At 40.6% G+C, this 22,945-nt stretch overlaps 1 protein-coding gene across 1 annotated transcript in view; it reads left to right on the forward strand.

The window, feature by feature from the left end:
• The window catches only part of LOC132577923 (collagen alpha-6(VI) chain-like), a 76,349-nt gene that overhangs the window by 17,946 nt on the left and 35,458 nt on the right, over window positions 1-22,945 (forward strand). Inside the window, exons 7-19 of the mRNA XM_060247712.1 lie at window positions 1,693-2,268; window positions 7,821-8,384; window positions 11,626-11,975; window positions 12,682-12,760; window positions 13,726-13,871; window positions 14,008-14,100; window positions 15,575-15,628; window positions 15,710-15,781; window positions 15,880-15,906; window positions 18,583-18,627; window positions 18,711-18,764; window positions 21,020-21,082; window positions 22,173-22,238. Coding sequence (XP_060103695.1) covers window positions 1,693-2,268; window positions 7,821-8,384; window positions 11,626-11,975; window positions 12,682-12,760; window positions 13,726-13,871; window positions 14,008-14,100; window positions 15,575-15,628; window positions 15,710-15,781; window positions 15,880-15,906; window positions 18,583-18,627; window positions 18,711-18,764; window positions 21,020-21,082; window positions 22,173-22,238 — 2,189 coding nt within the window. The remainder of the gene's footprint in view (window positions 1-1,692; window positions 2,269-7,820; window positions 8,385-11,625; window positions 11,976-12,681; window positions 12,761-13,725; window positions 13,872-14,007; window positions 14,101-15,574; window positions 15,629-15,709; window positions 15,782-15,879; window positions 15,907-18,582; window positions 18,628-18,710; window positions 18,765-21,019; window positions 21,083-22,172; window positions 22,239-22,945) is intronic.

Below are 22,945 nucleotides of genomic sequence, written 5' to 3' on the forward strand. Positions count from 1 at the left end.
CTCTCCTCCACTTGCCCTCTTGAGTTTGGTGAAGATTGGATTTGGGATGTCTGAGTTATAACTCCCCAAAGCAAGTGATCTCAGAAAAGCTCAGCTTCAGCTCTAGTTTCAGGTTTGGTTCCTGAAACCACAGCGAGACCGGAGAGGTGTTTAAAAAAATTGTCCCACCATATGGGGGAGGGGGGAAGGAGTCTCTCAAAGCCTCCCCTAAATCAGCCGTGCAACAAACAATTCTTCTTCTGCTCTCACTGCAACTAACTCTTCTCTCTTCATACTGCACAGTGAAAGCAGCTGCGTCAGGGTGTGGTATTATACTGGTATGTAATCTGCTCCCATAGGTTCATGCCCATCCCTACCTTGCACCGTTAATCATGACAGATCCCAAGGAATACTCCAACATAGCTAAAACATTAAAGAAACAATTACAAAGAAACAGCAACATTAAATTACCAATACAATAAATGGCAGCATTGAAATACTTTGAAAATAGCAGCAAAATATAAAACCAATACACAGAGTGGATTTATTGTTGAGAAAGAGAGCAAAATTTAAAAATTAACCAAGATGGATGGTGGTGAGGGATGGGATATGTGTACCTAATTTATTAAGGCTGGTGCCAGGCAGACCGATTTGGGTAAAAGAGATTAAACGTTTTCCATAATGGAAAAGTCCCTGTCCCTCTGTCCATTGTGCTGCAGAACTATTTAGGGCTTTAATGGTAATGACAAGGGATGGGAATGAATCAAATTATGAAGCAAGGTATGAGCATGAACGGGACCAGAATGTGCCTCCCATGAACCCTCGCCAAACCTCCCATGGAGATTTGGGAGGTTCAGGGACGGTTCATGCATTCCTTCCAACCTTAGCTTCCCCCATGAACCCTCACCAAACCTCCCATGGAGATTTGGGAGGTTCAGGGAGGGTTCATGCATTCCTTCCAACCTTAGCTTCCCCCCAGCACTCTGTGGCTGCAGGGCAACTGGGGAAGCCAGTTTAAACTGCCTTCCCACCCCCCTCTCAGGATCAGCTTCTACAGGCAAGGGAAGGCAGTTTAAACTGTTTTCTCTCCAAGCCTCAGCGTCCCAAGTTTAAACTGCCTTCCCTCCCAGATTGGCTTCCTCAGGCATCCCATAGCTGCAGAGCACCTGCGGAAGGCAGGGAAGGCAGTTTAAACTTTTCTGAGGTATGTGTTCCTGTGCCAGAGCCATTTCTGTAGCTGTGGCTGCTTTGCCAGGAGACACGAGAAATTGAATGGTGTCAAAAACTTTCCAAGAAGATATGACTAGAAGTAATAACGGGGCAAAATAAATGTGTGCAACATGCCACAAGAAGCTTACTTGGTTATATAAAGCTCTGCAGGAATGAAGCTCCTCTCAGACAATTTTCAGTTTTCTTATAAAAACTGTGATCTAACTCTACCATTATCATAGACTAACTTTATTGGTAGGTATGCACAAGGAGTTTCTGATTATGAGAGAAATTGCCAATTTTGTGTAAGCATGGACAATGGGAACACAGCATTAGCATTACAATAATATGTAACATAACATGTAATAGCATTAGCATCACAGTAACCAAGGAAAATGCTTTATTTACCTTATAAAAGGACATTAAATTTATAAATAAACGTTTGAGTATATACAACTAGATTAATAACGTATATATTTTTCTCTCTTCTAGATCAGATTCCAGAATGCAAAAGATTAGCACGTCTAGATGTTGTATTTGTAATAGATAGTTCTGGCAGTATAGGTGATACAAACTACCGCCTCATGCAGGACTTCATGATTGGCTTGGTCAATAAATCTGATGTTGGCAGTGACCGTGTTCAGTTTGGAGCTCTGAAGTATTCCGACAGCCCAGTGAAACTGTTCTACCTTAATGCCTATAATACAAAGTCAGCTATCATTTCAGCCATCCAAAGTGACACACTTTTGAGTGGAAATACGTACACAGCTCAGGCTCTTACATACTCAGAGTCATTCTTTGCTGAGGAACATGGAAGTCGCCACCACAGGAAAGTTCCTCAGGTTCTTATAGTGATCACTGATGGCGAGTCACATGATGCAGATAAACTCGATGAAGTGTCTAAAAGACTCAGGGCCCGTGACATTCAGATTTATGCCATTGGGATAAAAGAAGCAAAGACAAATGAACTTCAGACCATGGCAGGACCAAACAAAAAGTATTACTTTGTGGACCAGTTTGAAGGACTAGGAAACATTACCACAGAATTATCAGATGAACTGTGCAATGATTCAAAGCCAGGTAAAGTATTAATGCACTATTGCACAAATTTTAGTTTTTTTCTCAATATTGGGAGCAGAGCACCTTTCTGTATTATCTTGTTGGTGACATCAGGAGTGTTGGTGAAATAGAATAATTCAAGAAACTAGAAGGTTGAGAAAAGAGAAACTGGGAGCTCTGAAGAATGATCCTACTTCAGGAAACAGCAAAGGAGGGTGGGGACTAACATAGCAGCTAAACACAGAACAAAATATATTATTTACTGCAAATGTGTTTTGGCCCTAAGGGCCTTGGCTGAAACAGATATTTTATGATTTCAGTATGTGGTGGTATTATTTAAAGCGCTGAAGAAGGCCCTTAGGGCTGAAACATGTTTGCAACAGTGGCTATTGTATGTACAACTTATATTTGTTGCTGTGTGCTGTCTCTTAATGGATGTGATGTTACACCCACTACCTCTTTGGTTTTATCTATATTAGATGATTTTAAAAAAAATTGTAGTTACTGGGCGCTTCGTAATAAATAGATATATTTTGTTCTACACTTTAGCTGCTCAGCCTTCTATGTTAGTCCCCACCCCCCTTTGCTGTTTCCTGAAGTAGGATCCTTCTTCAGAGCTCCCAGTTTCTCTTTTCTCATTATATGTGTGTGCTTTTCGTTTCAGTCACATTTTCTGCTTTTGCACTCTGTCCTCTCAAGCACCAGTCTAAATCCACTAAAGTTAATAAGATTAGAAAAGAGTGATAGAACAGAGTTGCTTCAGTCTAAATCCATTGGAACACCTTTGCATAGGACTGTACTATAAATGAACTTGGTGGTCCAAATGGGGATTCAGACCAAAATGCCTTTGGTCCAACTTCCTAACAACTACATACCACTAATTCTTCAAACATGTCATATTCTGCTCTTTTTTTTTAAAGGCTCAAGAAAGCTTTAACTTTGTTATATTGTTGACTATTTATTTTGTGTAATTTATACTGCTAGTCTAGTCTGTGATATAAAACCTATGGACAGGGGTCATTTTGTAGAAATATAGGTGGTGGAGCTCATCCAGGGATTGTTATGCAGCTGCACCTATTATTCAGTGGACAAGGTGGGAAGGAGGAGGTGGAACTGTCAGAAAGGTTCAGGAGCTGTGCTCCTGTGAGCTCCCACTGAATCCGAGGCCTGCCTATGGATAGATTCAACATTTCTGTTCTGTTAGAGACATTCTCCAGCGTAAGAAAACTTCTACTAGTACAAGTGGATTTGCTCCAACAGAAGAGGTATAATTTTGGAAGAACTCTCCACCATTAGTGGAACAGAACAGGCCCGTCGCTAGAGTGGGGCCTGGAAGGGGCCAGGCCCATCCTTTCAACCCCCTTTCCAACTGTATGGCCCCTCCATTGGAGGGCCCCCAATCTGTCCCCTTTGCTCACTGCCGCACTGCTGCTGGAATTTTCACTTTTTCCTTTCCCCTTCCCTAACACAGCATGCAGAGCAAAGTTGGGGGGGGGGAGTCAAGAGGTCTCTGTCTCTCTGAGAGAGGGGCACAAAAGAAAGGGGTGGGGGGAGTGGAGCTGCTGTGACTGCCTAGGTCAAAGGGGGTTAGCTTGTGGAACTCAAGGTAGTTTATAGTGCCGAGAGCTCAGGGCCACCAAACTGGGTGCCCCCCCAAAACAACAAATCCTTCTGTGGGCCCCACCATACATTAAATCCTGGCTACGGCCCTGGAACGGAACCCTTGAATCTACTCCCAAAGTGAAGTTAATGTTTTTGCACTTTTGAGGCCCATTCAGTAAAGCCCTTTGAAAACAAAATAAACCTCTGAAACATGTAATAGGGTATTACAAAAACTAGAGATAGTAGTGCAGGTTTGGGGATTTGTCTCTCTTAGTGGCAGCTGGAGGAAAAGACGGCCAGGCTGGAAGGAACCTCTGGTGACAAATAGAGTGCAGCCAGCCTACTCCAGCTGCCAGGGGTCTCAAAAGGCAGCCATGGACCAGCTAAGAGGTGGCTGGGACTGGTGGAGATGGTGGGAAAAAGTTCAGACTAAAAAAAGGCAGTTGGCACAGATGAGGCAGCTGTCGGGCAGCAGCCTCCAGGGATAGAAAGGCTGGAGCTGGGAGAGGCACAAAATCCCAAAGTGCCCACCAGCTGCAGTGAAGAACAGTGAGGAAGGCTGGTGCTGGGTTTTTGGTGCCCTAGGTGAGCTTCCCACCAGCGCCCCCACTCCAGATTTAAAAAACAGAATTGCAGGAGAAATGAAGAAACTTGAAACTATTTACATTTTTTAGTTTACATTTTTTTATTTTAATTTTTTTTAAAAATTGTGAGATTAAGCAATAAAAATTGTAAGAATACTCCCTAATCCTTTTAGCTGGAGGTTCCAGGGACAAGACCTTGTGCATGCGAGAAAAATGCTCTACCACTGAGCTATGGCTCCCACTCCATGGCTCTGTTAAAGTAGAGTAGGAAGGATGAGTGGCAGCATACAACTTCAACTGGAGCCACTTTTTAGAAACCATAATTGGCTCTTCTTCAGCTTTTACAATTGGTTAATTTATCCCTGCCAGGATCCGAGGAGCACACTGAGCAGGCACTGTCCACTTTCCCATTTCTCAGGTCTATAACAGATGTGGGGAATGTGAAACCGGCCAGGCAGCGTCTGCGCTTCCATTGGGGAAGGCAGGCTCCAAGGAGCACACATGCTGCTCATGGGGAGGCATGCTAGGCGGCTGTCTACTTGGCCTACTCCCATGCACCGGCCATGGGGAAGATGGTGGCAGTGGGACAGGTTGGCCAGAGGGAGGATCAGTCACCATCTGCTGCTAGAACTGAAGTGGCTGCAGAGTAACAGGAAAGCCTAGGAAGACAACAGCCCTTCAGAGAACCATAAGTATCAGTTGGGAAGGGGCTGTGGAGGCAAGCAAGCAAAGAGCCACCCCTCCCATGAAATCTGAAATGCAATGGAAGCCAGCAGATGGGTGAGGGCAGGAGAAAGAGCAGGTGAAAAGGAATGACACAATGGAGAAAAGCTGACAGTATGTGTGAAGTGGGAAAAAAGCAACAAACAGAGAGAAGGAATGATGGTACTGGGGTGGGGGTGGAGAAATGACTGCAGCCATGTCTGAAATGGAAAAAATAAAGAGACAGAAATGGAGAAATGGAATGACAGTAGCTGCAAGGAGGGTGGGGTGGAATGACAGTAGTCATGGCTGAAATGGGGAGGGGGAGACAGAAACAGAAAGAGGAGAAATGATAGTGGTGGGGGAGGATGACCTTTACACCTCCAGTCCTCTTGTCTTATATCTCTTTTCAAAATTTCAAAAACTAAAATAAACAGGAGTGGGGACAATGGGCAACCTTGGCTGGGTCCAGTCCAGCATTTTGAGCTGGTAGACAGATGGGACATGGGCGGACCAAAAAAAGCGTGACCAAACACACACACCTGTCTCCAGGCTGTCCCACTTGCACTGCAAAAAGTTACCATTTCCAAAGTGGCAGCTTTTTGCGATATGAGTTGGATGGCCGTCGGATGGATTGGGGGCAGGAGTAGGATAAGAGGTGGACGCGTGCGTTTGGTCACGCTTTTTTGGTCTGCCCGCATCCCGTCTGTCTACTGGCTCAAAATGCCAGTCTGGACTCAGCCCTTCTCTTGTTCCTTTTTGAATCTCACATGATTTAGTTAATTCTCCATTAACAATTATTCATGCTGGCTGCGAAGTATAGATCAATTTCAAACACTTTATGAAGTTTTCTCCAAAATTAATGTCTTCTAAGATCTTAAACAGAAAGGTCTAGTTTAAGTTATCAAACACTTTCTCTGCTTCGAAAAAAGATCAATATGGCTTGTTTTTTGTTATGTCTTTCTAAGTATTCCAGAGTACCTAAAACAATTTTAACATTATCCTTCAACTGTCTTTAAGGTAAAAATCCACATGGGTTTTCATGAATAAATTCTTGTAAATTATTTTCAGTCTTTCCACTAAAGTCACTGTAAACAACTTATAGTCATTATTCAATAGTGATATGGATCTATAATATAACAGGGCCCGTGGGCCGGATCTGTCCACTGCAGGGCTCAGATCTAACCCATGAGCAACTTTCTTCATCTGCTTCCTTTTTTAGGGCTGCTACTGCAGCCATACCATAGCTCACGTGAGCACACAAACACAGAGATCTCTGTGGCTGCTTCCTGTTTTGTGCCAAAGGGATACAAAGACAAGCTTCTTCCCTCCTCTCTCTCTCTCATATACACACAACTTCTGCTTCCTTCTCTGGGGCAGTTTCTCCTCTTTTGGGGAAGAAGGGGGGAGAAAAAGAGAGAGAGAGTTGGAGTACCATGGCAGCTTTAAGACAAATAACATTTTATTCCGGGCATAAGCTTTTGTGTGCAAGCCCACTCCCTTCTTTAGAGGGAGTGAGGGTAGATGGATTCTTCTGACAAGAACAATTTACATTGAGGAAATTATTTTTGCTTATTCTGAATATATATATTTTTAAAGATTGATTTCTATCTGGATTTTAATTTATTTCAAAAAGACCCTGGTTAGGAATTAGAACACTTGGATTGGTCCTTATATCTTGGAGAGTAATTTCAGATGCCAAATGATAATAGTACACATTGGTAATTAGACAAGAAAACTAGTTCTGAATTCAGTCTTAGAGAATGCATTGTCTTGAGCTTCATTATCAATTACAATTCAGCAGTCCCTCTTTCCAAACTCCTTTTGTAAAACTTTGCTGCTCTTAGGTCAGCAGCTGAATATTGTGGTTTCCAATGTCAGACTTGTATCCATTTATTCTTTACATCCTCCTGGACTGGATCTTCCTGGACGGAATTGAGACCTAGGTTTCCTGTCTCATTACCAATGCTGGTCTCTCCATGCCTACTACCCCCTTCTGCATATCACACCTAATCCAATCAAGCCTGCTGTGTTGTCATTCACCTGCTATTTCCATTTGGCATCTGAAACCATCTTTATAAAGCGCGTATCTCTGGTACTTCTTATTACATTTTACGGGACACATGGTTTAGCCCAATGAAGTGACATTTATTAACCTGTCAGCTTTTAATCTATTAAGTCTTTAAAGTCTATTTTGTGTTTTGTAGTTGCAAAAAAGATTTTATCTGCCATAGAAGGAAATTTCTCTTGTCCATAAGATTGTTTCCTTTTGAACTTGAAGAAAGGAGGTGCTTGGTAGGTTTTAATGTCCAGAAGGGTCTCCATTGCCGATTAGAGCAAAATTGTAAATCCCAATCTTCCAACTGCTCAAACTCAGGGCAAATTGAAAAAAGCCTCATTTCTGCAGTTTATTCCTAAGAAGCTGCTGTCAGAAGAACATGTGAGTAATCTCACAAACTCCGTTTGATCCTGAGAGGTTGCATCAGCCAGAAATCATCTTCTGGCCAGCTTTTTTCCCTGGGTGACATTCATGTGCTTCAGCAGAGGTGTCAATCCTTCATTAGTCCTCACCAGAAGCCCCTGGATTGAAATTTATCAATAAACCCTTGTATCCTGGTGTTATTTGCACTATGAGGCATGAATGAATGATGAATATCTTATTTTACATTGTATTTTCTAATGTAGAATGTGAAGTCCACGCTGACCTTGTTTTCCTGATTGATGGCTCCAGAAGTATATGGCCACTTGATTTTGACAAAATGAAAACTTTCTTGAAAGAACTGCTTGATCAGATTAGTTATAACAAGAACATGCAAGTTGGCATGGCCCAATTTAGCGACAACTACAATGAAGAATTTCCTCTTCATGGTAACTCTAGCAAATCAGAGCTGCAAGAAAAAATCTCTAATGTATCAATGATGAAAGGTGAAAGCACTTATATTGGAAAAGCTCTAAAAGAAGTGAAGACCTTTTTCAGTCCATCAAGACGCAGAATAACTAGACATATTCAGCCAATGCTGCTGGTTATCACTGATGGAGAATCAGATGATGAGGTGGCTCAACCAGCCGAAGACTTGAGAAAGGAAGGTGTGGAGATATATGCGATAGGAGTAGGGGAAGTTAAAGACATAACACTTCAAAAGATAGCTGGATCCCCAGAAAGGAAATACAAAATTGCTAATTTCCCTGGGTTGAAAAATATCAAAAAGCGCATCACTAATCAAATGTGTAATGGTGGAGTTAAAGCAGGTAAGTTCCATAAAACAAATTCTGTTTTCTTTGTTTTATCTGTCTGCTGATACTACAGATTAAGGTTCTTTTCTAATTATTTCAGTTTCAAGTCAATGTTGTTTCCTCCCAATGTTTCATTCCTTTCTCTTTGTAACATGCATTCATCTGCTTCTTCTTTTTCTTATATTTTTACCTGAGTTGGTGTTCCACTATTTCATTCTTATCACATATCAAACTATTTTGTGTTTTCACTGTCACTTCAAGTCAATTGACCACAATCCAGAGGACTGTATGATCAGAAATTTGATCTTCTTCTTTCTTGTTTTTAACATATCACAAGCTGCTTTTGAAACCTGGAACTTCAAAAGTGATTTTCAATGTGCTGCAGAGGGACAAGTTGGAAGAGCCACTGTTAGCGGTGAAAATTCAATAATTTATACAGAAGCCCTTCTGTGAATTGTACCCAAAATCCATTCTTGATAGGCTTGCCAGCCCCCAGGTCCCAGCGGGGGATCCCTTGGTTTTGCAGGCTCTTCCCTGCCACCAGGCAGCTGGTCAGTTGGAGGAAGCCCCGCCCAACAGCCACCATGTACCTTTAAATCTTAGCAGGCTTAGAAGAAGTTTGGAAATTGCTTGTGTTTTGAAAGATGTGTGTGCCTTTAAATCTTGGCAGGACAAAAACTGCATGGGTGGGGTGAGCACACAGAGCCCTGTGGCTCTGTGTGAAGCATGTGAGTGAAGCATGTGAGAAAGGAAGAGATGTCAACACTGTTTGTTTGGAGGAAAACTCCACCCCTAGTCTGCTCTCCTTTTGTTTTCCTGTCGGTCTGAAGTAGTTGGTTGAAATACAGTTGATGGCTACATTCAGCAACCCTGTGAGTAAATTGCCTCAGTGAGATCACAAAAGTGGGTAAACTGTTTATTTTGGTTGCTTTGTGTGTGTGTTTTCACTTTCATTTAATGGAAGTGCATCTGCTGGGGGATAAGGAAATGAAGATTGTATTCAGGGGAATTGCACTGCTGTATTTTTATTTATTTATTTTAGGGGATGGGAAAGTCTCCTGGCTCCACCCCCAAAGTTCTCAGATATTTTCTGAGTTGGACCTAGCAACCCTCATTCTTGATTCTCTTATTTCATATTGTAGGACTGCTACTGCCCCTACAGTTTTTCCTATACTTGCTCATGTCTGCTATTGCGATCTTTATAAATCCATGGAAAGCAGAACAGGTACAGGGAGGAAGTTGTACCCATCCCCTTTTCTGGGCCTTCTCAGAACCATAGGGATCCTGGTAATCTTGCTGATTACCCATCAGGCCTAAAAGTGCTCCACCTGAACACCAGGTTGGTTCAAAACAAAGCATACTTTATCCAGGATTTAATGCTGGATGAGTATGACCTGTTATGTATCACTGAGCCCTTGGTGGGTAAAGAGGGAGGAGCGGCTTTCTCCCAGCTCTGCCCCTTCTCCAGGTTTCTGGTTTAGCATCAGCCTAGGTTTGGTAGGCATGAAGGGAAAAGTGGCTGTGGTCTATTGGGCCTCTCTGATAATCTGTGCTTTGTTACCCAGGGTCCCAATTTTGAGTATTTGTACCTGATACTGGGGACCTGGGATAGAATTTGGATCCTGTTGGTGTACTGCGCATGCTGCTGCCCCCACCTGAGCTGATAGAAGTGGTCTTGGTTCGGGTTTGTTGCCCTTAAGGCCTTCAGCATTCATGCCAACCTGATGGAAGCTGCATAGGACTTCATGGCCACCATGACAACCACAAGATTGTCCGAGAACATTCTGGTCTCTATGCACATTGCAGGGCATATGCTTGATTTGGTTTTCCATGGGGACAAAGTGCATGGCTTGGTAATAGAGGCATTTTTCATTCTGCCCCATCTGTACCCATTCCAGTCTTAGGTTTGGTATGGAAACAACCTTCATGCATTCAAGAAATGCGTTTCCCAGGGGTCAGAGCATTTAAGAACTTGTGGAATCATGAACTAAGGAATATGCCTGCCATATGGCTAGGGCCACATTAAAGCATGCTGAAGCCCTAAACATGCTGAGGTACCACAGGGTAATTTAGGACTCCTTTTTTTTTTGTATTTATAGTCCCTATAGTCTGAACTAAGGTCTAGTTTACTTATGTGTGTGTTAAGTGCCATCAAGTAGCTTCTGACTTAATGGAATTAACTAGGAATAAGGACCATTGTGGAGAAAAAAAAATACAACAGGCTCTGGGTGAGTGCCCCCTCCCCTAGAGTTGCCAAGTCAATTCAAGAAATATCTGGGAACTTTGGGGGTGGAGCCAGAAGACTTCGAGGGTGGAGCTGGGAGCAAGGATGTGATGAGCACTATTGAACTCTGAAGGGAGTTCTGGCCATCACATTTAAAGGGACTGCACACTTTTTAAATGCCTTCATTTGGAATAATGAAGGATAGAGGCACTTTCTTTTGGGGCTCATAGAATTGGACCTCCTGGTCCAACCTTTCTGAAGCTTGGAGGTTTTTTTGAGGAGAGGCACTGGATGCTATGCTGAAAATTTGGTGCCTTCATCTCAAAAAGCAGCCCCCCCCCAGAGCTCCAGATACCCACAGATCAATTCTCCATTATGCTCTATGGGAAATGGTCTCCATAGGGAATAATGGAGTGCCCAGCAGACATTCCCCCCTCCTGCCCTGTGATGACCCTGAAGCAGGGGAGGATCTCCAAACCAGGGGGTCCCCTGCCCCCAACTGGGGATTGGCAACCCTATTCAGGCTCGATTTGACCTAGAACCCACTTAATTTTTGGCAGCTCACGGTATCGATAAAGCTCTCCTCCAACACCACATTTTCAAGTGAATCAGCTTTCTTCCTTTGAGATTCCTTCATTATCCAACTTCCACACCCATAAATAGTAATGGGGAGCTTGTGCATAAATCCTGCTGTGCATCTCCCAATGTAATTTCCCTTCCAGGAAATTACATTATAAACAAATAGATAGTACAGCATGCCAATTTACTTGCTCTTTGGTTTTTATTCTCTGTGACCAAAATGGCTAGCAAAATATTAAATGTCATTCTATAACTGAAACATCAGTTAAAATATAACAGGGTAGGGTTATGCATTGCTCAACAAATCAGAGGTAGATGGACCCATCTTGTCTGAATTGTCATAGTTTTCTAAGCTTTCCTTGCTGATGTGACTCTTTACAATTTACTATCTCTGTCTTTCTTAACCCCACAGTTAATTTGTGACGCTTTCAATTTTATTTTCCCTCAAAACAGCATGTTTTGTGGATATCGTTATGGGGTTTGACATTTCATCCCAAAAGCCAGGGGATCCTTTATTCCATGGGCATCCCCTGCTGGAAGCCTACCTTCCTAAGATTTTAGAATACTTGATCACTGTAAGCACTGTAAGCTGCAGTACTGGAACAAAGACACAGTTCAGCGTGGCAATTTCTCAGGAAAACATGAACACAACTCTTTCATCAGACCTCCAAGTTGACCATAAAAAAATCATGGAGGAACTCAGAAAAGTTACAGTCAAGAATCCATCTCATCTCAATGTTGCATTCTTGGGCACACTTTGGAAAACATTTGAAAATCTACCTCACAATGAAAAACGTAGCCAGGTAATATATTCCCACATCAATAAAACTTGCCTAAGTACATAATACCATACAGCAAACATGCCAAATGAGTTCAAATGAATTTAACCTCTTTGCATTTCTCATTGGTAGCCTCATGTCAGTGTTTCTTTATTTTAAAGGGTTTTATTTATTCAGATGTCTGATTAACCCTTTACCCTGGATGACCATCAGACAAAATGACATATTTGATTGTATCCAACTGTAAATATGTAGCTGAAGTTTCCTTTTATAATTTTTTTTCAAAAAAATGGTGGGATACAAAAGGGAAAAAGGGGGAAGGGAGAGTATAAATTCATTAATATGTTTCAAATATCATGAATAATTACATACAAGAAGTAAAGCCAATTGTATTGGTAGAAATACATACGTCAAATGTGAGAGCAGATAGTGAAACACAGTAAAACATCATTATTACAGTATTTTAAGATAGAATCTATCTTTAAAAGAATAAAGAAGAATTTTCTTAGTTGAAATATTCTATTAATAAAAAATTGCATCTTTTGCAGTTAGAAAAAAATTATACTAAATTTAAACCAGCCTAAAAGCTTAGATATTATCTTAATCATTTGACAATTGCTAAGTCTTATTCTTACTAGATATTTAAATGCTAGTGGAATACTGAAATATATGGCTGAAGTTTGAACCATGTAGTTCCTGTTTTAGTTTTACCTATCTGATCTTTCTTTAGGTGCTACTTCTTTTTTCTGATGGCTTGGACGATGATGTAAAACTGCTCCAGCAAAAATCTGAAGAATTTAGAAAAAAAGGTACAGAGCAGATCAAAATGGCCATCTTTATCCAAGAGAGTTAATATCAATGCCAGTGCAGCTGCTTACTGCACAAGAGGTAGAGAGGTGACATTAACAGGTAGTACTCCTAGCTCCACTGAATGGCCTGTGGTGAGCTGCTCCTTCCATTTCCTGTCCAGTGGGGAGATTAGGCCGCAGGTAGGCCAGGGTGGGGCCCTTTCCCAGTGCCATTTTTTGCCTCCATATCCACTCCTGTTGGGAGACATAGCACCATGATAAGCCACAACCCTTACTTCAGTGAGTGGGGAGGCTCCCCTCAGTGCACAGGGAAAGAAGGAGGGTGGTGGCAGCTTTCCTACATCATGGGGGAAGGAGGATGGATCTAGGGGGGGCAGAGGGGGGTGCTTGTCTTGGGTGCCACCGGAGAGGGCGCGCCAAATTGGGTATTCGGTGGGCCCATAATGTAGAATGGACCCATAAGGGGGCACCATTTTTTAATTTTGCCCCCCCCCAAAAAAATATGTAGATCTGGTCCTGATGGGTAGTGGCTTTCCCATGATGCAAAGGGACAGCAAAGTAATTTCTCTAAAACCTTTAGTCTGGCTCTAGTTGATAACAACTGCCAACCTCTGCAGAAAGAAATCCTGGTACATTGACAGGAACATGAAATCATCAGGAATGCCTTCTACAATACTTTCCTGGTATTCCATCACAGTATGTGCTCTGATGGAATGCAAGGGGATGCATGTTGTAGCTTCAGCTTTGGTTGTAACTTCCCTAAAGTTTTTCTGTTCATCTTTTGAAAAGCAATTTCCAGGGATTCCCATTGAAAGCTGTGCTAAAACAAAACAAAACAAATGAAATGAAATAGTCTTCACTCTTTTCGTTTTATTTTCCATATAACAATCCACACTAATCCCAGATGATTCCAGCATAAAATATATATTTAATTTAAAACATATCCATCACTTTGTTTTCAATAGGACTTGATGGACTGATAATGGTTACTCTGGAAGGAACTAGCAACTTTCATAACTTCCAACACATTGAATTTGGAAAAGGATTTGGATATACTAATCATTTGACAATTGGCTCGCAAAGTATTGCCAAAAGCTTGTTTGAGTATATGGTAAGTTACAAAAGAACCGAAGGATTAGGGCTTTAAAACAATTTCTTTTGGTCATAAATAGCAATAGCAGTTTTAGGGATACTGAATAGTCTATGAACAGGATTTTTAAAATTAATGGCAATTTCTTCTTTTCAAGGCCCAAATCGCTGAAAGAACATGCTGTTGTGTATTTTGTACATGCATGAGGGAAGAAGGTCCCGCTGGACCAAGAGGCAGTGTAGGGCCAAAGGTAAGGATATTTTTGCATAATTAAATTTACATTGCAGGTAAGTAAGGGTTAAGTTTTTGAAAAGAACAACTTGAAGCTCCACTGAAAAATATAGAATGTCTTTTCTTTTAATTTCCCATAGGGTGTACAAAATCAGTGGTTATTGCTCTATTATTTCCAAGCATTATAGGCAAGTTGAAAATCATGTCATGATTATTTCTAAGTAAATAAAACCAAATTGGCCAAATCACTGATAGCCTTTGCTCTGTTTTAAAAACCACATTGTAGGCCCCCTCTGATCTGAATAGCCCAGGTGAAGCTCAGTCTCATCAGATCTCAAGCTTTGCAGGGCTGACCCTGGCGAGTACTTGGATGGGAGACCTCCAAGAAATACTAGGGCCAGGACTCAGGGGCAGGGAATAGCAAACCACATCTCTAAAACACCCAAGCACCACAAAGGGGTTGCCAGAAGTCAACCATGAGCGTTTTCGCACTTACCTTAAGCCGGAGCGACGTCCCTCTTCACCGCACAGCGTCTGCACGGTTTTCGCACTAATTGCTCCGCAGCACCTGGAAGAGCCGCAAAGTCCCGCAGCTTTTGCGTTGCAAATGTAAACCGCCAAAAAACAGTTTACATTTGCGACGCAAAAGCTGCGGGACTTTGCGGCTCTTCCAGGTGCTGCGTTGCAATTAGTGCGAAAACCGTGCAGACGCTGCGTGGTGAAGAGGGACGTCGCTCCGGCTTAAGGTAAGTGCGAAAACGCCCCATGACTTCCAGGCATGCACACACACACAAAAAATCCTCACAAAAATTAAAATTAAAAACTGCACAGTAGTTTACAAATTCTCTTTTTAAAACCTTTAGCATTTCACACACACTTGAATAGATCCAGTGCACGAAGTGTTCTCCATTTAAGCAGATCACTGGATCCAACCCAATGTATCAATCCATTATATCAAAAGATAGCATATAAAAATGCATTCAGCTGAAATTTATTATGATTCCAATAATTGAAAATTTCTATAATGCTCCAATCAAGAAAGTGCTAATGAAGTTGTCAGCATCTGTCTAAACTATTCAGCATGAGTCTCATTGGATAATAGATCTACTTCTCATCCATTTTTTAAAAATAAGAAATTTGATAATCTCATCTGTCATTTCTTTTATTTCCAAAAAGACATGAATAACTGCAAAGGCATGCTAAATAAGTGGAGAGAAGGTACACACAATGTACCTAATGGGTGCCATTTGTTGAATTACTGCTGAATGGAAACAGCTCCAGTATGGCCACATGAAATTGTTCCCCAGCACTTCCAGTAGTTTTGACTGTGGCACCTACAACAATCCATGCTTTGTTTACTTGACTTTTACTTCTTCCTGTTTTTACAACCTAAGTCTCAGCAAACCCTCATCTCATGGAAATAGCATTCCTAGTAAACCTTGTTAGCTAAATGTTTTTAGTATTCATCTGTACATTCACAATTATATTTTCAGGGATATACTGGTATTAACGGCATTCCGGGATATGTAGGAGATGATGGAGAACCAGTAAGTAATATAACCTTTGGATTAATTTATTGGTTCTTTGGATTCTTGTGTTCCCACTGATTCTCAGACTTTTTTCTGTAGGGTCCCAGTGGACCCCCTGGACTAAATGGACAGCAAGGCTATGCGGGATGCCAAGGTGATCAAGGAGAAAAAGTAAGCATATTCCTATATCATTGATAGTATTCTCACTCATATACTCATTGTTTTCATTTGACTCATTAAATATATGTCTGTCCTTTCAAATATTTCAGGGGCAGCAAGGATGGCGTGGAAAAAAGGTACAGAAAGCAAACGTTTCTTTTCTGAAATAATCTTTGCTGTGGTTTATGAGTTGTATGATCTATAAACCTCTACATGGAATAAAATAGTGGTAAGAAGAGAAAAAATTCCATTAAGGAGCTAGCAAAACATTATATGCGAACATGTACAACGAATACTTGGGTATTGTTGATTGTAGGTATAGCTAGAGAAGGAAGAGGAAGAGGAAGTTTCCCTGCTATATATATTTTTTTTCTGTACAAAATTCTCACCCTGCAGGTATCCTCCCCTTCATAAAGAATACACAGTCATTACTTTTATTTGGCTGGATTTTTTTAAAAAAAAACTTTCATGTTTTTGTGTCAACTTGGAGTTTCCTCCAGGTTTTCAGAAACATATACCTTGGGCCTGTGGGCCCTTTCTTGTAGATTTTTTAATTCATATTGTGGGCACAACTGGCTAAACTAGAGATCTACTATAGTAACAAATGATTGTGCTTTTCCAAAAATCCCTAGTTCTTGGGGTGTCAAAAGTGCAAACTCCTGGGATAAAAGCATTGTTCTTTGGTATCTGCAGTTTCTGTGAACATTGGGAATAAGCATTCTCGCTTCCCCTCAAAGTGACATTTTGTGGAAGTTCATTGGAATGAATCCCAAGGAATAAAGTATAATGAATCCTAATAAAGACAGGACAATCTGGTCATACATAACAACCCTTCCTTCCCCTGCTAATTCTCAGTTCAAAACCCTTGCAGGTTTTTTAAAAAGCATTGAGAGTTTTTTGGTTGTTTGTTTTTGCATCATTTGCACATGAAGTGCAGTTTGCCCCTCACTTGTCAATCCTTTATGGTTTGACAAGGTGGAACATCTGAAAGGAGATCCATTCTAGTTGGGAGCTTAGCTCCCACTTAACTTATAGCTTAAGAGCATAGGTGAACTGAATGGTAGGGAAAACATTAAGAGGGCTAATAAGTATACTTCTGATTTGGATCCTTTTCAGACCAGTTATTCTGTCTGGCTGAGAAAGAGAAGGATATTTGTAGTCTTTCTTGAATTCTCCCCTCCCTGGAACCAGCAACAATATCTAGTTACACTCAAAGCACTGTGATAGAGGGAGGATGGAGATGTAGAAGGTTGTTGTTAGCCTAGAGTTCATTGTAATCAAGTTAAGATTAGGATAAATAATCAATTAATTGCTGTAATAGAAAAAGCCCCATGTTGCAGAGTGGTAAGCTGCAGTATTGCAGTCCAAGCTCCACTCACGACCTGAGTTTGATCCCAGCAGAAGCAGAGTTCAGGTAGCTGGCTCAAGGTTGACTCAGCCTTCCATCCTTTCAAAGTCGGTAAAATGAGTACCCAGCTTGCTGGGGGTAAAGGGTAGATGACTGGGGAAGGCAATGGCAAACCACCCTGTACAAAAGTCTGCCATGAAAATGTCACGATGCAACATCACCCCAGAGTCAGAAATGACTGGTGCGTGCACAGGGGACTATCTTTTAAATTGCTGTAATGCCTCTGGGAAACTTCCAAGATTCCTTCAGAGTAGAGCCAGTGACTTGCGGAAAGCTGAGTATAGTGGAATAGTTCCAAGATACTGGATAAATGAGCATCCTTGAAAATAGGGAGGGGTGTATTTAACTGGGAGAATGAGGAAGTACAAGTGACAGAAGAGGAATAAAAGGTTCAGGAAATGGAGGATTATAAGCTGCTAAATGTTATCTTTTGGAGCAATTTTCAGAAGAAAATAAGTAATTTAGAGGCTGTTGGATTTTATTATGTTTTTGATAGATTCTCTGACATGAATATAGCCCCAGAGTAGCAGCTGAAATCCAAATTAAAAGTACAATTTACAACCTGGAGATCCATCCTGATTTGGGAGCAGACCAGTCATCTAAATTATCTCAGTGTCCTCATTTTTATTCACATACTGATAAAAAAGAGAGATTACTTGGAAATTTGAGCAAGTTGAAGCACTCTTGACTTTATGATTTCAAACAATACTGTTCATGGTTTTTAAGACAAAGTTTGACAGAATTATGGATTTTTATCTAGGATCTGCATTTGTGGCAATGGTAGAAGAGTTGACCCGTAACCCTCTTGTCTGTTTTATGTGTAAGATCACTAGAAGTGAGTTCTTCACCTTCCCTGAGCCAGAATTCTCTATTGCATAAACACGGGGGGAGGGCAGCTATTTTTTAAGGGAGAGATGGTATTACCTTCCCATACATTAGGTATATTTGCTTAATATCAGATTTAGAAACTTGTTAATTGGGGGCATTTGATTCATTTTGTATCTTGTTTTTATAAATGTCAGGTGTTATCTTTTCTATTTTTTATTATGCTTAGGGGCCTCAAAACCTGGAAGTGGCCCAGGCCTCTCTGGACCTCTCAGAGGGTCTGCTTATTATCTATGTCCATGTCAAATGGTTATAAAACAGAAGATAGAAGGGGCTAGAATAAAGAGGCCAAACTGGAGACAGAGACAATAAATGTAAACCCTTCCAGAGTGGATTATAGGAAGACACTAAAGTAAAATAGCATGGGGCGAGGGACCAATGAATCTACATTATAATGAAATCTTTTATTAGCTTTATTTAGATGCTGGAGTTGGCATAGTCTATAGTTCTCTTGGACAATTGCTGTAGGATAATTGTCCTGAGTAACAATGGAACTCATTTCCTGATTTTATTTTCTCAGGGAGACAACGGGATCGATGGTGTTGATGGAATTAATGGAGAAGAGGTAAATCATGTTGTCTGATATTTTGTCATGCTACATTTTGGTTTTTATAGATAAAATAAACTTTCTTTTTTGTCCTCATCAAGGGATCACATGGACTTGCAGGACCAAAAGGAGAAAAGGGAGACCCTGGCCTGCCGGTATTATTTAAAATTCTGTTACAGCTTCACTGTTGAATTTGAGTGGAATTAGAAAGACAGTGCATGAATGAGAAAATGCTTATTCTCAGAGGATAAGACAAAATTAACAAAACATGGATTGTAATAGATTCAGGATTGTTGTAAAAGATTAGAACAAGATTAGAAAGGAGACTTTGTCGTCTCCTCAGACACTAAAATGGTATATATCTCAGGTGGTTTCCACAGGGCTTTCGCCCTTTGCTGACACAGCACAGTAGCAGCAGAGCTTCCATATGGCTGGTCTCCCTGCAGTTTCCTTGTCCCATTCTCCCAGCAGCAGCTACCTCTCTCCAGACTTCTGGGACTTTTTGGAGCTTTTAAAATTATTCAATGTATTGATATAATATTATGATATGTGTACCAGATTCCATGAATCCTGAACTTTCATTTTCTTCAAAAGCTTCTAACTCCTTCCATTGAGGAGATATGCCTTTACCTTGTATCTCTGCAATGGAAGAATCTAGGCACTTGTTTAAAGAAAGAAATCCAAGTATGTGAATAACCTGTTCTACCTATTATGGTCATGTTATATTGCAATTACACTATTCAACTGACAATTAAGAGAAAAGTTCCTTGGTGGCAGGGGGAGAAAATAGTTGCTACAGTGTTGGAGTAGGCTGACTGGGGAGGGGGGGATAATCCAAATTTAGCCACCAGTATAGTAGCCATTCTGGTTTATTGTGATCTTTCTCAAAACTTTATGGCAAAGTAGGTTTGGAAAAGATTGGAGTGAAACCAGGGAAATCCCAGAATATACCATGATGCTGTGGGGAAGCTGGAGATAACCCCTGGTTCCCAACAATCTTGAATCAAGAGCAGATAAACTATGTGGAAATGGTCACTGTGTAATATTAGGCACTCATTTTGCCTTTGACATATCTGTGATAGGCATTTTACTATAGAGCCATTTTTAAAAGTATAAAAATAGGGGCAGTGGCTCTTATTTGAGGAGCTAGGTGTGCTCCCATGAGTTCCTGGCACATGTAGGTTGTTTCACTCATGCTGTTCTTGACTCTCCACAGTTGCAGGGATCAATCTGTGTACCTTTGCATAGTGGACTTTTTGTTAATTTCATATAGTAATCTGGGAGGAATGTCTATGAACCTATCCAGGAACACTTTCTAGGCTCCTGCTGATGAACGGAATAATGGGACATTAACATACTGCTGTGAACTTTAGCAGTCATATGATCAGCCAGGCACCAAAATAACTAGTCCTTACTAAATTCAGGTGATCCACACCAATTGGATGGTATCTAGAATCTGACAATAATTTTATTGAATTCATACATTTAATTAAATAATATATAAATTGTTTCCCCCCTGCTTCTAAAACATCTTGCATAATAAAATGTAACCATAGCAGGGCTAAGAAAACAGTTGAAATCTTATTAGAATAGGACATCATGGATGTTACTGAACATAGCAGCAGCCAATAAATAATATTATTGATCATTACTGAAATTTGTGAGTTTATGGAAAGCCAGGATATGTGGAACTTCTGAACCCTTCCAGCTGAGCTGCCTTGAAGGTAGCTTCCATAAAAGTCCTTCCATGTTACCATTGACATTCTACTCAATGAATCCAATATATATGGAGCAGAGCATGATGTGAAACACAGAAGTCCCAATGGTTGTACAGAGAGAGGTGTCCCTAATATTTGTTAGTCTCAGGGCATAAAAGATTTTAAGGCTCAAAGTCAGAACCAGCATCTTGAGATGGACATGGAATCCAGTTTAGATCCAGAAGCAGTCCTAACCCAAACATTGGCCCTTTTTTCTTGTTATTGTTGCTAATATGCTCAAGCATAAAAAGATTTTTTTTTAAAAAAAAAATAGCCATCTGACTGTATAACTGATTCAAAAACAGTTGGATATATTCGCACTGTACTGGATTTCCTGCATTGATTCAGGGGGTTGGACTAACTGAATTATAATGACCCTTCCAATTTTAAGACTCTATGATCTCTTTAGTCATTTGAAAGCAAATTACATCATTCTGCTTTAGATATATCGTCTTCAAGGAGAGCCCCACATAAAGCACATTACATTGGTCAGTCCTCAAGGTCATAAAAGCATGAATAGGCCACATAAATCCCCTACTCTCTGAATTTAAAAGCAATCAGAAATATAAACAGTGAAGTTTTAGAAGTCATGAATTGAGACAGGCCCAATTAAAAGGGTTTTCAATCTCAACATACATTTCCAACATTTGCAGGGTATCACAGGTTCAAGAGGACTTCCTGGTGAACATGGTCCGAAAGGCTTTCAAGGAGATCCTGTAAGTTTTCTTCAGAAATATGTTTACTATAAATTAAGGCCTTGGTTGTATTTTCACATCTCATATATAATCCACTAAAAAGTTCTTATGTAGCAGCAGTTATTCTTCACTAGCATTTTATCATATTTCAAAGTTTTAAGGAGTAAGAATGCCATATTATTGCCTTGACTGAGATCTGATGTTCATCTTAAGAGTATCATTGCCAGGGGTAGAATTCTAGCAGGAGCTCCTTTGCATATTAGGCCATGCACCCCTGATGTAGCCAATCCTCCAACAGCTTACAAGGCTCTTTTTTTGTAAGCTCTTGCAGGATTGGCTGCATTAGGGGTGTGTGGCCTAATATACAAAGGAGTTCCTGCTAGAATTCCACCCCTGATCACTGCTGAAAATACTTCCTATGTGGTCCATGTTTTTATCACTCCACTGCTACTATGATTATACAGTTTGTTCAGATCTACCTGACCTTGTAAAGTACGTTGGAGGATCTAGAAGACAAGAGAACCCTAATATGCCTACATGTTTACTCAGCGACACAAGTAGCAACCCTATGCAGCTATTCAGGTTAAAAATATATATCATGGGGCAGAGTCACTTCTCCCTTCCATACACCACAGTCCCAATCCAAAGTACGTGTGTAGCTGTAGGGTTTTTGTCAGAAGTCTCATTACATCCTTAATTCATTGTTAACTGATCACAGAAGACTCTTAAAGACCACATACTTTATAGGGAACTTGTGGCGAGTTATACATCTGTTTAACCTAAGTACACCAGTGGGGCATGGATGGTTGAAATCTTAGTAACCTATGTCACATGCTACAGGAAAACACTGAATATTTTTTAAAAGTATCTTCAAACTCCACTGACCATCAGTTGGAGTTATGAGAATATGCTTCCCAGCCTCAAATAATGGCACTTGGAATTTTACTGACCGATCAGTGGAAGGGACCGCTATCAAGAAAAGAGGAAGTTGCTTCTCAGGAGTTTGAAAACCACAGGGTAGATATCTTGGGTGACTTCAGCATATTATTGAATAGTTTTAGTGAGAATTGGCTTTGTGTTTTTAAAATGAAAACTACATAACTTTTTTTAGGGTAATCCTGGAGTGGACAACCACAATAATGGAGCAACTGGACCCCAGGGGTTACAAGGGAACAAGGTAACCATTTCTAGTTATAACTTCATTTACAACTTACAGTATTTTTTGCACCATAAGACTCACTTTTCCCCCCCAAAAAAGTGGAGGGAAAAGTGTGTGCGTCTTAAGGAGTGAATACTGCAAAAAATTCACACAAATGCCTCTAAATTCACACAAACGGCTCTAAAAACTAGGTGCGTCTTATGTTCAGGTGCGTCTTATGGAGCGAAAAAGGTAAGTCATTTTCAAGTATTAAAAATTCAACTCTTTTTATAAGGTCATCAACTTGATGGCTTAGGAGTACCACTGAAAGGATAATAGAGAAATTGATGAATAAGATTAATTCACTAATCGCAGATTTATATGTGAATTTTCAAAGTACGGAAGTATTCTAGTAAGAGACTGTCCAGTGACAATGATGCCAATAATCTTTCTCTCTTGCACCTCATTTGTCATCTGATCCATGATGGAACCTTTTTTTTTTTTGGAGGTGTAAGGAAGAGAGGAGTAAGGAAGCAGCAAAGGAAATTTATATGAATCAGATTTGTGCTATCTTTTGCAATGGTAGTTATAAAAATGTTTGTTTTGATACATTTCCTTTTATTGCTTTAGAACTTTAGACATGTAAGTAGGAATTGCTCCAAAAGGCTGTGCTGGTGTGGAATAGTTACTGTTTGATAGCAATAGTCATCATATGACAAATACAGCAATGTTCTTAATCTCTATTT

Source organism: Heteronotia binoei, chromosome 10, assembly GCF_032191835.1.
Source record: "Heteronotia binoei isolate CCM8104 ecotype False Entrance Well chromosome 10, APGP_CSIRO_Hbin_v1, whole genome shotgun sequence".
Taxonomy (NCBI): Eukaryota; Metazoa; Chordata; class Lepidosauria; order Squamata; family Gekkonidae; genus Heteronotia; species Heteronotia binoei.